The 15,316-nt window shown below is 39.3% G+C and overlaps 2 protein-coding genes and 1 pseudogene across 3 annotated transcripts; 1 reads left to right on the forward strand and 2 right to left on the reverse strand.

The window, feature by feature from the left end:
- Window positions 1-1,164: 1,164 nt before the first annotated feature.
- LOC144628229 (uncharacterized) lies at window positions 1,165-2,880 on the forward strand (annotated as a pseudogene). Its single transcript, XR_013566222.1, has 3 exons — window positions 1,165-1,581; window positions 1,664-1,753; window positions 2,275-2,880. The product of XR_013566222.1 is annotated as an uncharacterized LOC144628229 (transcript).
- Window positions 2,881-3,830: 950 nt separating this feature from the next.
- On the reverse strand, window positions 3,831-12,027 carry LOC144628104 (uncharacterized). The gene is made up of 7 exons (XM_078486162.1): window positions 11,902-12,027; window positions 9,605-10,635; window positions 8,724-8,792; window positions 7,904-8,133; window positions 6,739-7,056; window positions 4,750-4,946; window positions 3,831-4,097 (listed from the first exon to the last, which is right to left on the reverse strand). Exons 1-7 carry the CDS (start codon window positions 11,937-11,939, stop codon window positions 4,085-4,087), a joined length of 1,896 nt encoding a protein of 631 aa, XP_078342288.1. The 5' UTR covers window positions 11,940-12,027; the 3' UTR covers window positions 3,831-4,084.
- Window positions 12,013-14,836, reverse strand: LOC144628105 (uncharacterized). Its single transcript, XM_078486164.1, has 2 exons — window positions 14,724-14,836; window positions 12,013-12,824 (listed from the first exon to the last, which is right to left on the reverse strand). Exons 1-2 carry the CDS (start codon window positions 14,788-14,790, stop codon window positions 12,013-12,015), a joined length of 879 nt encoding a protein of 292 aa, XP_078342290.1. The 5' UTR covers window positions 14,791-14,836.
- Window positions 14,837-15,316: the final 480 nt, after the last annotated feature.

Below are 15,316 nucleotides of genomic sequence, written 5' to 3' on the forward strand. Positions count from 1 at the left end.
TTATGCTCCTAAAAAATATTTCACAATGTGATAAACTGCATTCCTATTCATTCTCTCCCTTTCCCCCCAAGCGGCTCTGGGGACGAGAATCGCTTTGCCATTTCACTGACTAGTTCCCAGGGTTTTTTCTTGCAGGTAATGTGAACGAGGTTGCTACATGCGATGCCGCCGTTGTCGTTATGAATAATGCCCTTGATTCGTAAATGTCCCGTGTTATTTAGCTGATTCAGTCTTACCAGAAAAGCTAGTAATTTAAAGTCGTTTTATAATATAGTGAGAGGTAAGAACATTCTCAAAAATATCAGCTTTGAGGCGTCATCTGCGCAGACAGTCACGTACTGAAAGATGATGTTTTTAAATTTTATTAAATTTTTAAATTTATGTTATAGTAGTGAATTATATAAATTTTTTTTTTAAATTTTTTAGAGTATCATTTTACCTTAAATTTTAAATTTTAATTTGTACGCCACCGGCACAAGCTTTGTACAGTCCATTATCGCCTTGCGGACACCTCGCTATTACGGACAGCCCGTTATTACGAACAGGAGTATTAGTCCCAGCGAATAAGAATTACTCAAAATAACTCCCGCTACAACCAACTTTCTCTATTGCGGACACCAAGTCGTGGTCCCGAAGGTGTCCGTTTTAGTGAGAGTTGACTGTAGCTTTAAACTTCTTACCGTGGATTAAAAAAGTTATTATTATTATTAGAAAAGTAGATCGTAGGGTGGTGTTGTTTTTTTTTTGGGGGGGCCCCCCCCTTTCGCCCCGCGCCCAGAAAATGCGCTTAAACAGTACTTGCTCTATTTCGCCTACCCCTTCCCACGGACAGTGTGAAACAGACATTAAAAATAGCAACGATGCGTCAATCAGAACGAAGACTTTTTGAAACGAATAAATTATAACGTTGGGATTCTTTACCCCTTTTCCCAACCAGTGTGTTGTTTTATATAGGAAATAAACTAAGAAAGTGCATCGAAACAAACTAAATACGCTTATCGTTTAGAGACATTTACTAGTGTTAAACCGCGCGCATCTTGTATCCTCGTTCGAGTCATTTTGAAGCGAACTGTGGTAAAAAATTTGCATTGTTCAGTCTGCGTTTGCTATTGTTAATTGTTCTTTCATGTTTACACTCTTTTATGATTCAGTGGCGTTTCAGTCAACCTTATCAAAAAAATAAACAGCTTAACCGACAATACAAATAGCTTACAGTTCTTGTTTATACGCGATCAAAATGGGGACCATAAGTTGTGTAAAACTTTGCCAAGTTAACAGTCTCATCACCTTTGCTTGTAATCGAAAGTTGTACTGCTTTTTTCTACGAAACACCCATTTCTGCGGACATGAAGTTACGTTCGGTCCTATTTTTGGCAGGGCTTTTCCTCGGCTCAATTGCTGCTAAAACCACACAGACTGGTGCGAGCAAACCCTCCCAAGGGTTGGCTGGCGATGGGAAGATTGTTATGCATCAACTTTGCAATTCAGGCCCGTCCAACGTGGAGATCTCTTCGCTCAAGAAAGAATTGAAAGAGTTGAGAAAAGAACTGAACCGGCCATATGACAAGAATGGAACCAAAGGTAAAAGAAGTCAATAGATGAAGACATTTAAGAGCTCCTTATCCATGCATTCAACTGATTTTGGTGAATGATTTATCCACAGTGCTATACTCAAGAATAACTTTGCTGAGGAAAAAAGTCGAGAAACTCGGGAACGAGTTGAAACAGCGGTTGGATAAAATTCAGCAAAAGGGTAAGCGTCGTGCTTTCTAAATTAATCCGATATAAATAATTCTTCAGATTCTTCAGTATATATACAGTAAGACAGTTCAGGCGCGTTGAAGCGAGCGTAACTTGATCTGAATAAATGAATCTCCCATCGGAAACAAAACTGCGTAGGTACTTCAAGTTTTTCAAATTTCCAATTCTTCTTCACGCCATCTTACAGATACCACCAGTTACGCTTTTGTAATAACCCGCGCTTAATGAGAACTTCGGCGTAGGCTCCTAGTGTTATATACATATACCTTTTCGCTCATGGTCCCCGTATGTTTTTTGATTTCACGAAGTATGGGTCCTTTTAGTGCGTTATCTTTTTTAACGCGTCCTCTTCTTGGCGGCGGGAATATTTAATCAAATTTCGGGAAAATCACTACTGACGTAAGTGTCACAAAATCCAAGTTTATTAAAACAAGGGAAACAGGGCTTTTGTGCGTTCTTTTTTTTCTCTCTATCTCTGTAGTAAATAATTATATGGCTTATATACAATTTCAGACCCATGGATCAAGCTTAACTCGGCTCCAGTGTGTTTTGGCGCGAAAGGTGACCAGTTTGGCAAGTTCTCTGTTCCATCTGGTGGCAGCCTGCTGTCAATCAAACTTGTTCATCTAAACGGTTATGTCTCGTGCAACACCAGACGAATTGGTCTTACTGGGCCGGGGCTGCGGTACACAGCATAGCAGCGTAAAAGATCACGTTGATGTTGTCATAACAACCTCTTCCAATCGCCTCCTTTTGCCTCCAAGCCAATTCATCACAGATAAGACCCATAGGTGGTCCAAGATTCCTGGGTATAATTCGATGTCTCCTGAGCTTGTGCTGACTGTGTTCTCCAGTCCCCCGACCGTGAGTTCAGGGCAAGAGTTACGCCTGTGGTATGGTGAAGATTTGGCGAATAAGTGAAAGCGACAACGGAGGAAAATCGTGTTGTGATTTGTTTGCTCGCATCATGTAAGACTGCACGAATAGTCTCCTTTGCTTGTTCGTTTTAACATGATAAGGGTATGGTGTTGGTTAATTAATTTATTTTATTTTTTTCACAAGTGATTCTTTTGTATTACAAAAGCAAACTTCAAGAAATCAATAAACTTACTTGGAAATGCCTTAGCTTGTGTGGGTTATTTATCGCTTATCTTTTTCATCAATTACAGATGTACATACAATGCCGTGAAATCCGATTAAATGCCCTGGAATTATTTTTGTTCAAAAATCGTCTTTCGGTGGACTTATTTTCGGGGCCCTATTACTGGATAGAATTTCGCGTCTCATAATGGTCGGAGTTATACAAGGAAGGGACTTAGTGGACATAAAGGTTAGGCATATTAAAGCTTAAAACCCAAAATGTTGAAATCTGTAACGTTCAAAACACAAAACAAATTCTTCAAACTGATCGATCAGTTGAACACCAAAAGTTTCTGAAAGGTTGTACTAGTGTACTTTTAAAACCTCTTTTTTTTTCCTTGGAGAGAGGGCAAAATAAGCCACAAAGGATAAGGACAAAAAAATTGGGAAAGAATAAAATTATGGGTTTTTGGAACGAATATCTACTTTAATTACTAATTACTAATTACTAATTAAGCAAGCCCTGATTTACACCCATGAGCTACATCATTTCTACTTGGAATGCTTCCGGAATCAGAAAAAAATAGAATCGCCAAGAAATTTTAGTTGTTTTTGTAGAAGAAGTAGAGCGCGCAATGCTGATACTACAGGGGGCTCTCATGTGGTCTAGGGGTATTGCTTCTCCTACCGGATTGGATACGTCCAGCACAAAGTCACTAATTCCCCACCTCCCCCCCCCCCCCCCTGCTCCCCTTCACTTCTCCTCCAGCCTGTTTAAAGAGAGTATGGATGGAGAGAAAAACTGTAATCTGTAATAGCAAATTATTTTGACCAAGAACATAACACAACAAACTGGGTTCAAGAACTCTTTATCTCGAACCCAAACCCACCCCAGCCCTTTGCTGTTCATAAGTCCTTGTGGGTATTGTATTGAGATTTGTTCGCGTGTTGGTTTCAAGACCACAAAAGAATTACACCATTTATATCTAATAAAAATCATTTATTAATAAAAAAATATATATTTCCATCTCAATGGACGTAACACGTATATCAATTTACGGTTTTTGTCCACATCTGGGCTCCTGTCCACATTTACATTAAAAGACGAATACCGGGCCTCGAAGACCAATTTCTTGAAATAAATCTTAGTCACAAAAAAATATAAAACTCTACTTCCAAACATATCAAATATATAGACGCCCACGGAACAATGAAGTGTCATCGCGTAGTAAGTAAAATTCATTTAGCGACGAAATCTGGAACAAAAAAGAAAAAAAAAGAACATTAGCGTAAGCAAAATATATCGCTTGACAACTGTAGGCGCCTGCCTCGTCCCCAGAATTCCTCTTCCTTGGTGGTGTGCGGTGCGCTTTGGGTTATAGGATTTATCTACCCCACGCGCCTCTGTTTTCCTGCCTTTACTGGCCGGCCGATCGGCGCCTGGACTTGAGGCTATGTATAGGCGCTATCAATCTCGAGCCCAGAGTCCGTCTATGTCGGTCAGCGGTACGGGACGGACTTGAGTCCCGGCGACCCTACCGCTGACCAACCGCTGACGGACCGTAGAGCCGGGGGTCACTCTGGGCTCGAGATTGAGGCGCTATATATGTACTTTCGCGACTTGCGTGACTCAAGAGTGTTACAGTCACGCGAATGCAACTTAGCTAGATAAGCCTTCGCATATTCTCTTGGTCTTCTCGAGTCATACACCCACAACAACTAACAATAGTGGTTGTTTTAAACCTCTAGTAACTTTAAATTGTTCTCCGACAATTGGTCTTATTATTTACTGAACTCGTTCAGTTATGCTTGTTTGACGCTTAAGTACTGAAAGCTTTACTTTTATTTTTGTAGCAATTTCAGTAAATAACAGAAAAAACTGCGATAATACGAGCAAATAAATCTTACCTGTACAATTTTAACAATGTCTTTCCTCTCTCTTTCTTCCTGTGCTTGTCACAGTAGTAGCATTGACATACAGTAACATCAGAATTAACATCAGGGATGGAGATATTGAAGAAACTTGCAACTTGCTGCAAGCTTGGTAAAGACACACCCGGCTTACTTCCGTTGGCTTTCTTCATTTTAGCATCCTCCAGAAGAAGCTGGTTAAAAAAAGACAAAAAAGTGCTTGTGAATTAGGAATGCGGGGATACTAATTGAAGCTAATTGAGAGTGCTTTGAAACAGAATATGTTTCTAATATGAAACGTGCCTGTAGTGTAACTCTACTGGTCCCCTAGTGTAACCGTCAGGCTATTGCTTTTGGGGATAGAGGAATTGGTCCTGAAACTTGTTGTACTGTTCTCTCGAAGAAAAGCGAGCCATTCATGTAAGACTTTACGAGAGCTGCATGCATATTTCCCGACCCAAACGTGCGCGCGCTTAATACAGCTGTGTTGCAATTGTTTACAATGAAACTAGTAAGGGCGCTTACCATTAGTCCGAACTGGCCGGCAAGACCGGTGTATTCGAGAATAGAATTCCGTTTTTAGTCAGATTTGACTTGTCAAATCAGTCAATACGTAAAATACTACACACGGCTGTTCTGGTGGATTTATGGGAAAATCTCGTGGAAAAAGGGCCATTTCGTATCAAAACCACCAGACCGGCCGGCCAGTTCTGGCTAATGGAAAGCGCCTTAAGTTTAAGGCTAACTAGGAAAAATAAAAACAAAAACAAAAACTCGTACTACAATCTTTATAATCCTTCCAAACTCACCGTGAAGTGTAATACTCATTAAAAACTGGGATCAGGAGAAGTTTTTCCGAGCCCTTATTTGCTTTTTACAACTTTTCCGCGCAACGCACTTAAAAAACAGTAGGATGGCAACATTCGCTTGTCGACGTACTATTTTTGTTGACAGTTTGAAGAGATAACGCATCTTGGACAACTTGGATGGCTTAACATTTTTTTAGCTCCTATTTTTTTTTTGTCATCCCTTCAACCCAAATAAAGCCTCCTTTTTGGTCGATTTTGGAAATGAACCGTTGAATACAGTGTTTATACAGTGGAACCCCGATATACCGATATGCCAAAGGAGCAGTAAAATAATATCGTTATATCAAAGAATCATTATATCGAAACAACCTCGTTCCCAAGAACCGCTGACGTCACGCGACTGAACAGCTTTGCTGTCGAGGAGCAGGTTGAAAGCGGGAAAGGCCGCTAGATTGAACATAGAAGAGGTAACTTTAAAGCTATTAGAAGACAAAGAAAGTCAAAACACGGAAAAAGCAACGAAGGGGAGTCGATCGATTTTGAAAGAGTATCTTCAAGAGGAAAAGATCCCTGATCCAGCCACAGCGGAGGACTGGAACGGTTTTACGAAAATTCTTCGTCAACTGAGTAAAAGCAAGAATCGGGGTCGATGGAAACCTGTACTCGAAAACATTGCTTTGTGTCATCAGATTTAGCTCCAATAGACACTTCCAGCAAGTGCTATTAAATATCGACATTATAAAGAACAAGAAATTAATGAAGGTAACCGAGTTTTTGAAGTTTAAATCAAATTTAAAAGCGACGTTGTTGTGTATTTGTGTACTTTGCCTACTGTCAAAACCCTATTAAATTTTGTGCATTTGGAGCTCTGGAATTATTTTGAATGAATAATAAAACTTTATGAATCGGCGATGATAGAAGAATATGGATCCGATCTGCATAATTCTTCATATCATACTCAGCCTCATCCAATAATGTAAATATCGGGAGGATTTTCGTTTGGTTCGCTAAATTCTCATCGTTATATCGGGAAAATCGTTATATCAAGGATCGTTATTTTAGGGTTCCGTCCCATACATTTTACTGTACCTTTTGCCAGGACATAGAATAGTCATCGTTATATCAGGAATATCGTTATATCGGGGTTTCACTGTAGAACTGTATTCTTAATACCCACCTTCCATTTTTGGTAATCCTTGTGGTTCATGTACTTTGTCTTTGTTCCAGAGTTGCTAGTTGAAGCACCTCTGTCCAAAACGTTTGTTGATTTGTCTTCACGTCGAACCTTACGCCTGGCCCTAGTTCTCACGGCAGCCCTTGGATGCGCGTGGCCTGGTGAAATGATTTCCTTTGCAAAAGCGATTTCTTGGGCAAGAGTACGCTGGGGTCGAAGAGCAGGACGGACTGGGTACGATAATGTCTGTTGGATCACCTGACGACAAAGGAATGATCGTTTGTCGCGCTCTTTGTCCACATTCTCGTTCATAATCATTGACTGTTAAAAGAACAGAGGCAAAAATATAGATCGCATTATATTTGAACACTTTATCAACATCAACTTTCTCTTTACAATGTCAGTGATATGTTAAAACGATAAGTAAGGAGAATAGGGGTAATCATCAACTACATAAACTCTCTATATCATCATATAAGAAATTCACTTGAGAAAATGTAATCATAACTTGCTTTAGAACGAGTTATGATTACATCAAAGAGCAGTCCGTGTTTGCGACAAAACTCTAAGATCGCGCAACACGCGAACACGTTTGGCCATGATATGGATTTCAATCATGCAGCGGTGGTGGACAAGTCAGGCGATTACCACAAGAGGCTTTTCCTAGAAGCGTGGCATTCGCAGAGGGACCAGAATGCGGGAAATGAACACATAGACATCCCTGATGTATATAAGTCACTTACATAATGTTCATAGTCCGCGCAGCGTTCGCGTGTATTTGTATTAGTCACTCGCACGCGCGTACAATGTGAAACCGTTAAAAAGCCGTTTTTTTATGCCATGATAACAACCGAAGAAGACCGAAGATTCTCGGTCGAAACGTCTTGAGTACATTTGAGCGTTGTTTACGCTCAAATAAGTCAGCGTCAGAATTTATAAAGAGTATTAGAGTTATGTCTTCTTTGTATCTTTTAGATATATTCGCGTACTGTTGGTTGTAAACTGAGATTTAATAATTAAAATTATTAATCTCATATTACAACCAACAGTACGCCAAATAGTTTTCCGTCGATTGTTTTTTCTTACTTAAAGCTAAAAGAAAGAAAATGCGACACCATTTAGTATCCTAGATAATAATGTATTAGTTGTACAAGTCCCTGTCCTCTACCTTTGCACGCGAAATGCTCTCAGTCAGGGAGTACTTTGTCTCTTGGGTTTGGTGTTTGATCACATCCCTCTTTCCTTTGTTTTTGTCTTCAAGACGTTTCTTTTCGCCCAGAATCCGTGAAATGGCCGTGTTCAGGTCACGTTTGAATCCAGTTGACTCCTGCTCTGATATCAGGTGTTTGATAAATCGTCGGTTCTCCAAAGCCTTTCCTCCACCAATCAGCGACTTCCCTGAAACATTAAAAAAACACGTGTTTGTAAGTTTGATAAGACATTGCAGTTAATTTAAAGGAATGTGTCCAAACGAGCATCTTTGTCCAGAGAAAAATCATAATAAACAAGCCAGAATTGGAAAACTCGACACACTTGTCACGTGCACGGGACATAGAACAACTCTCAGTCTTCTGAAGAGTTTTTCTTTAACCCACGCTCGTGAAAACAAAAAAAAATACATCTTTTCTCGCTTCATTCACCGAACCTAATAAATTTCCATTTTTCAAGCCAGAAGTTTTCTTCTTTTTCGTCTCGTGTACATTGCATATTGTTTATTTTTAGCTTTACGACAGAGGACTGATACCAAAAAATATAATATGTAAAATGTTCTTTGTAATTCTATTACCAGAGCTATCCTTTGAGCGTTACGTAGAATATTACCCAAGATGGCAATGAACAGACAGTGACGTTCTTGGTGATAGCCTCTTATCCTTCTTGTGCTGACATATTTAGTCAGTGAGTAGGTTAAAGCAGTACTCGTGAATAATCATTTTTCATTGACCAAAACAATAAGCCCACCACTCTTCCTTTGAATCTATTTTCCTTACCTTGCCGTAGTTCTGTTGATGCTGTTGGTGGTGGTATTGTTGGAAGAGTACTAGTCAAAGATGGTTCATCTGCAGAAGAGACATACAGTTAAATCTAGCTAACATTGCAAGTTTTTATTGCCGTTCCATAACTTCCATCTCTGTGCAATTCATCAACTGGATGTCTTTAAAAAGAATAGTTGACAATCGAACAGAAGTTGATGAAGGTTAACTAAATCAACCTCCATCCGCTTCTATTTGATAGTCAGCTAGGTGATTCACTTGCCCACAAACGAAGCATAACTTCTACATTTTCTAACTGATTTATTTCATCACTACATGATTGGACATGCGATTTTAACTACCGGGCTTGCAATTACAAAGAGAGGACAGGGGTGATGTTTTCTCCCTCCTCTGGGAGGCCACTGGTTCGATTCCCGTCGGGGACTCAGATTTTTTCTTTGTCCCATGCTCGTGTCATGTAGAACATCTTATCTTTATTATTTATTACCGAGCTTAAAATTTACCATCTTTATTATTTACTATCTTTTTTCTGTTGCTAACATTGTCATATGGTTTTGCCATCGCTACCGTGATTTACGGCTTTGGCAGAGGACATGCACTGGCAGGAAGAGCACAAGTAGGTACTGAAATTAATGTACTAGATTTAACACGTTTGTTAACGGTTTTTGAGTAATTTTTGATCAAGTCGAATAATTTAGTATTCCCTATAACCCTATCAAAAAGAAGTCTCAAGGAAAGAACGGGTTTAAATTTCCACCACCCAATTTAACGGGCAGATAAATTTCAAACAAAATTTTACAGTCACTGGGGTTCGTGTTTGTATGAAAACCCTTCCTGCACAATCAGTTTATTCATTGATTAAACAAGTAGCGACTTACCATTATTGTACCTGTCATTCACCGCCAATGGTCCTTTATCCTCGTCATCACTTGACATGTTATCAATGATAGCATCATTTGTTGTCACATTATTCATTGCCAGTTTCGTGTTAATCAGTTCTCCAGAAGAAGCCTCAGATTCAGATTGGCCTTCACCATAAGCATGCTCTATTCTTATCACCACTTCTTCTGTGCTTGTTTCTTTGTCGACATCGTTCACCGTGCCTAGTTCCTCACCTTGTGATTTTTCACTTGTGTAGATAATTTCTTTATCATAATCATCGTCCATAGTTATCACGACCTCATTCCGTGCTGCCACAGGCGTCTTACAGGACTCTGTTGAGGAACTGGAACTATCCATTGCCACGGACAAGGTACGTGTCAATTCATCAGAAGCATTAGGTAGTAAAGACAAGTTAGAGGATTCCTTGGATGCAGATGGGTGTGGTGAAAGTTGTGATTCAGGGATGGTCACTTCGAATGATGCAGATGGACCAAACCTCGATTGGGTTGTTAGCGGTAGAGAACTGGGCACTTTTTTCTCTGTCAGGTCGCAGGATGGAGTTGAGTCGGTCGTTATTGAGATCAAAGACAATGAATTCCGGGGTGTTTCAGTCGGTGCCAAAGTTAATAAGTCAGACTGGGACGATGTTGTAAATAAAGAATCCAGGGATTTCGATTCTGGGATTTCAATAACTGTCCAAACCTTTGTACCAGGCGTGTCATCGAGTGAAGGAATATTCATCAAAGGAGTAGTTTCTGGCGTGTCGGTCAGTGTCCATATTTTTTGTTCTTGTGTTGCATGGTCGGTTGGTTGATAAGATGCCGGGGCTGATTTTGGTCTTCTTGGAGATGAGTTTGGTGTTGATTTAGGACTGGTGCCCTTGGATGATTTTGTGTTACGTTCCATGGCCGTCCTATCAAAAAGTACTTCCTCTTCACTAAGCTCCTCACTCAAGTAACCAGTTAAAGGAAGGTTTAATCTCAACTCACGGCCGTAACGTCGTAGCCATTGCTTTTTATAAATTGTCCTGCAGAGGAAATTTGTGGAAATAAAGAAATGAGCTTGTCGAAGTTCTGAGGTGTTGCCTCTTATACAACGTATTCGAGATTACATTTAATGAGGGGATCTTGCAATTTTTTTATTAACATTCGTTAATTCAAATACTTTCTAAATGTAAATATCGCTCATTCAAAATAATTCTCTATTTTCAGCTGAGGAAATTGGAAATTTAAAAAAAAATAGCTAGTTGTAGCTCAGGAGTGTTCCCACTTATATAAAAAAAACTATAAAAGATTACTTTTTGGAAGGAATTTTATTGATAATGGGATTTAGCGATTTCTGAATGTAAATATCGCTCATTTAAAATTCCATACTTTCAACTAATGAGATAAAAAATGAAAAACTGATGGTAACAGAAAAGGATGGTCTGATATGTGAATTCTGGTCTATAATCTATATTTGTAGGTCAAAGTATATCAGCCTCCAAAGTTACACATTGCTGCCAGTAAAAACTGCTGTTAGGCAAATCATTCAAAGAATTTCATTTTATTTTCGTTTTTTTGCAGGGCGGTCAAGAAAATATTCAATTTCTAATTATTAATTTTGGACAGCCACTTTGGTTCTAAAGCCCGGGCCAAGGGGGGATGAAATTGATGGGAGTTTGACTCTCTCACTCTCTCCTTTTTTTATTTGGCCCGGTAGGCCCCTTAATAAATTGAAATTTAAAATGACATGTACAAGGTTCCATGAATTATTCTCGGTAATCTCTACCGAAAGAACTCGTCCTCGTGTACTTAACAGTATTATATTTTAAATGGTGATCAGCATGATTAATTCAGAAAACGTATTGTAAAAAATAATTATGCATAATCAATTTATCGGCTTGCATGCTTTCCCTGCACTGTATGTTTGACGTTTCGGCCAATCGTAAAGAGGCGATAAATATTGCATTTTACTTTGCCCAGAGTTTAGACTTCTTCGGCCATGAAAATCTATAAAATATCGTCGGCGGTACCTCAATACAATGGCTTTCGTTACTTTTAAGGGACCGAACTGTTTATGAGCCAAATTTACATTGTCTGTGTGTAGATTCAACAGTTTATTCTCCCTAATGGTTTTTATACAATAGTTTTATGTCACTTCTGAGAATTTAGCACTCCATTGTTAAAGGAAAAATAGTCAGTGGAAGTCTCAGTTACTTCTTGTGAATAGTTTCTAGCCTCTTTGGGATTATACTCATTTGATATGTTATAGTGGTTAAAGGAAATATAGAAAAAAAGGATCAAAAACTTACCACAGTCGTGGAACACCAGTGAAAATAAACAAACACATCAGAATTCCTGCCAAGATTCCTGCAACAGTGGATGCTGGTGAATGTGAGTCCGCTGGATCTTCAGTCTTGGAATCAGATTTCGTCTTCTTTTTCCTTGGACTTTTTGCCTTTTTTACTTTCGTCTAACTTTGCGTGTTCGTAAGCTGCATTCCAACGAAGACCTGAAGATGTCTTCATTCCAGGGTGAACAGCCATCTTGTGTTGTGGTATCGCTGATGTGCCGCCATGTCGTGTTGACCCTTCGTGTCCAGTCACCTTTGGTTCGCCATGTGGTAAAGAATTGTCCTTATGATCATTACTGTATGAAGATTTCTCTTCATCTTCTTTAGCACTACCGTCTTCTTTTAAAATCCAATCTGATTCTGCATCAGCCGTATCGACTGCAGGAATAACCGTTTCCTCAGTCGGTAGAATCATCAACTTGAGTGGAGCGCTGATTATCATCTTGTAAGGTTCGCCTGTGCCAGATGATGGTGGTTTTTTAGGGAAAGCAAATGCATCCTCGTCCTTGCCATATCCAAAACTCGAAGCCGTTGAACTCATTCTAGCACCATGAAGTGAAGATAGCACTTTAAGTTTGCGCATCCTCGCCGATCTTCTAATGGCGAACTTTCGCATAGTTGAGACTTTTTTGATCTTGTCATTTATGACATCTGTATCCAATTTTATGGGCTTTAAGCCTTTCTTTGAAACCCGTAAAATTCTGCCGTCCAGTGAGCCGATTCGTTCATCATCAGATGAGAATGAATCTGTGATTGGTGATGTATGGACGGGAAACTTGTGTTGTCTGGAGCGAAGCGGTACATCAGCATGTCTCGCTGAAGGATTCTTTAATCCCGGGGTCACTCCGCCATGAGACTCCGTAAAACGATGGTTGGATTCTTCTGCAAATTGAAAGAAGAAGATACAGAAGTTTGTTAATAAGCAAAAAGGACGTTTAGGTCAGTTTAAGGAATTAAAAGGAATAGGAAAATATGGTCGAAATGAATACAACTGTAGTGAACTGTGGCTGGTGTTGAAGTCTGGCGGTGAGCATTTTTGATCTGTAAACGGCAAGGAAGTTTTCAAAAAAAAAAAGAATTGATAAATAAACGCGTCCGGCCATAAAACATATTTAAAATGGTACTCACATCCAGAAAAAGAAATGTTCTTGAACAACTGCTTGTTGAATGAGAGTACAGCAAAACAAGGTAAATGTTTTTAAGCAATAAAAGCTAATTTGCTTTAAAGCTTGCCAAGCTTACCTTTCATGAACCAGTTAAATTATGCTTCTAAACTTCTTGAAAAGTGACTGAAATCATTCTTATGAGAGTGAATTGTGAGCTCTTACCTCTTAACTTTGAAAGATGTCGTATTTTGCGGCCAAGGTGAAGCTACAAAGCTTCAAAAGGCAGCAAGCGGTTCGGTAACGATAAACCGACCTAGTGTTTGGCGATAAAAGTGATCCACAACAATTTGAAAGTACGTAGACCCTACAAAATGCCTTGTTTTCCTTTGTTACTTCGACTTAAGTATCGAACACTAAATTCCAACATTTGTTTTAAAGCTACATGCCAATTTTCATTCATATTTTCCTTACGAAAGAAAAGTCAAACCATTTCGATTGAATTTTCGTCACTTCAAGTTTTCAAACCAACACTAACCAACACAGTGCAGAAGATGGTGCGCTTAGCCAATCAGGAGCAAGTAGTTTTCCCGCGACAATTCATTTCCCCTTCCCTCCCCTTTCCCAATAAAAATGAGTGACTTCTTTGCGTTTTTTAGCTATCTGGATTTTTTTTCTTCGCATGTTCACTCTTTTGGGGCTCTTTTAAGCCACGCCCAGTTAGTTCTGCAATGACTATGGAACTTATCTCTTTCTTATTTAAAACGTTTTTGAGAAGTCTAGAACTTCATTGCGAGCATAGGCGTACGGGCACCTTCGGACCTGGGGGGGCGTAGACCTTGTTGCCCGAAAAAAATGGCATGGGTTGAAAGCTAAATAAACAGGCATACGAAATGGATAACAGAACGTGGGTTAAAATAGCTGTGTACAAACCTTGCCTGCTTGTTTAAACGAAATGATAGTTCCTTAATTAATCTCATGGCGTTGTCTGAAGATGTCAATGAACTGAATCCTTTGTCTTCGGAAATATTTTATTTATTCACTTTAGTTCAGCAAAAATAAAAGTATTTTTGGGAGGCAATTTACATTGCTTTTCTCCAGCTTGGAATTTATTTAAAATGTGTAAAACATTCAAGGATGAATGGGTTGAAACATATTGGTGAAAGTTATGAGCTCATTGGAGTCAAAAGCATTAGCTTTATTACATTTGTAACCATAATTATCGCAGCTTTTTTTTTCAAGGTCTTAAACTGGGTCCACCGCGTGCAAACGTTAAGGCTGTGGAAAAGCTGATTGCAGCTGAATTATGCAGAATTTGCAAGAAAAATTGAATATGATTATAGCAATTTGCGAGAGGAAACGAAAGCAGATAAATGGGAAATTTGGACTTTTAAACCACAAAGTTCGGTATATTTCCAATACTTTTTCTATTGATATAATTAGTTTTGATTGTTATGTTGAGATTTGTCTGCTTATCTTCTATTTTTTCTCTGGGTTGTTGCCCGAATTTTTAGCGTTTTGCCCGAAATATTTTGGCACTGGGGGGGCTGCAGCCCCCCTCGCCCCCCCCGCCTCGTACGCCTATGATTGCGAGGGTTTTTTTGTAGCCTATCAAAGTCGCGTTTCCTAATCAATTAATTAGTTATAAAGTCGAGTTAAGTATATAGGTGTCTCTTACCTTTGCAAACTGCATTTGATACCAGAAAACAAAGAAAGATCAATATGAAAACTTTTTTCTTCTCCATTTTTAGCGTTGTGCCATCACACTTGTATAACCCAACGCATTCCCGTAGGAGTGTTTGTAACATTTGACCTCACAAACGCACATTGACGTCAAGTAGAAGTTCGCGCGCCTTGGCGCGCGCAAATCGTAACGCAAGTAAAAGTAACGGAGTTAAACTTTATGATAGACCAAATACATGACTGAAACAGTTGTTTTATTTTAAAATAATAAAACAAAACTAAATTGACTTTGTTATTCTTGCCCTTTGCTACTCATTCGCAAGGCACAGACTCCTAGAGCGTCCGTGTCGTTCCCAGTTCTGTTGATTGATTGAGGCGGCGAGGGTTTGGCACTAGGTTTGGGAAAAAAAAAGTGGCATCGCCCTTGCAACAGGGGATAAAAAAATCGAACTGTTCCTTGCTTGTGGTGAAGCGTTCGTTTCAATAGCATTACAATTCTACGAAGAAGAATACTAGAAGAAGAAGAATATGATGGGAGCGCGGGCGAGATCGCGGGTGATGCTGAGGAAATAATAAAAAAAATAAAAT

The sequence above is a fragment of the Oculina patagonica genome, chromosome 10, assembly GCF_052425735.1.
Source record: "Oculina patagonica isolate OP01 chromosome 10, crgOcupat, whole genome shotgun sequence".
In the NCBI taxonomy this organism is placed as follows: domain Eukaryota; kingdom Metazoa; phylum Cnidaria; class Anthozoa; order Scleractinia; family Oculinidae; genus Oculina; species Oculina patagonica.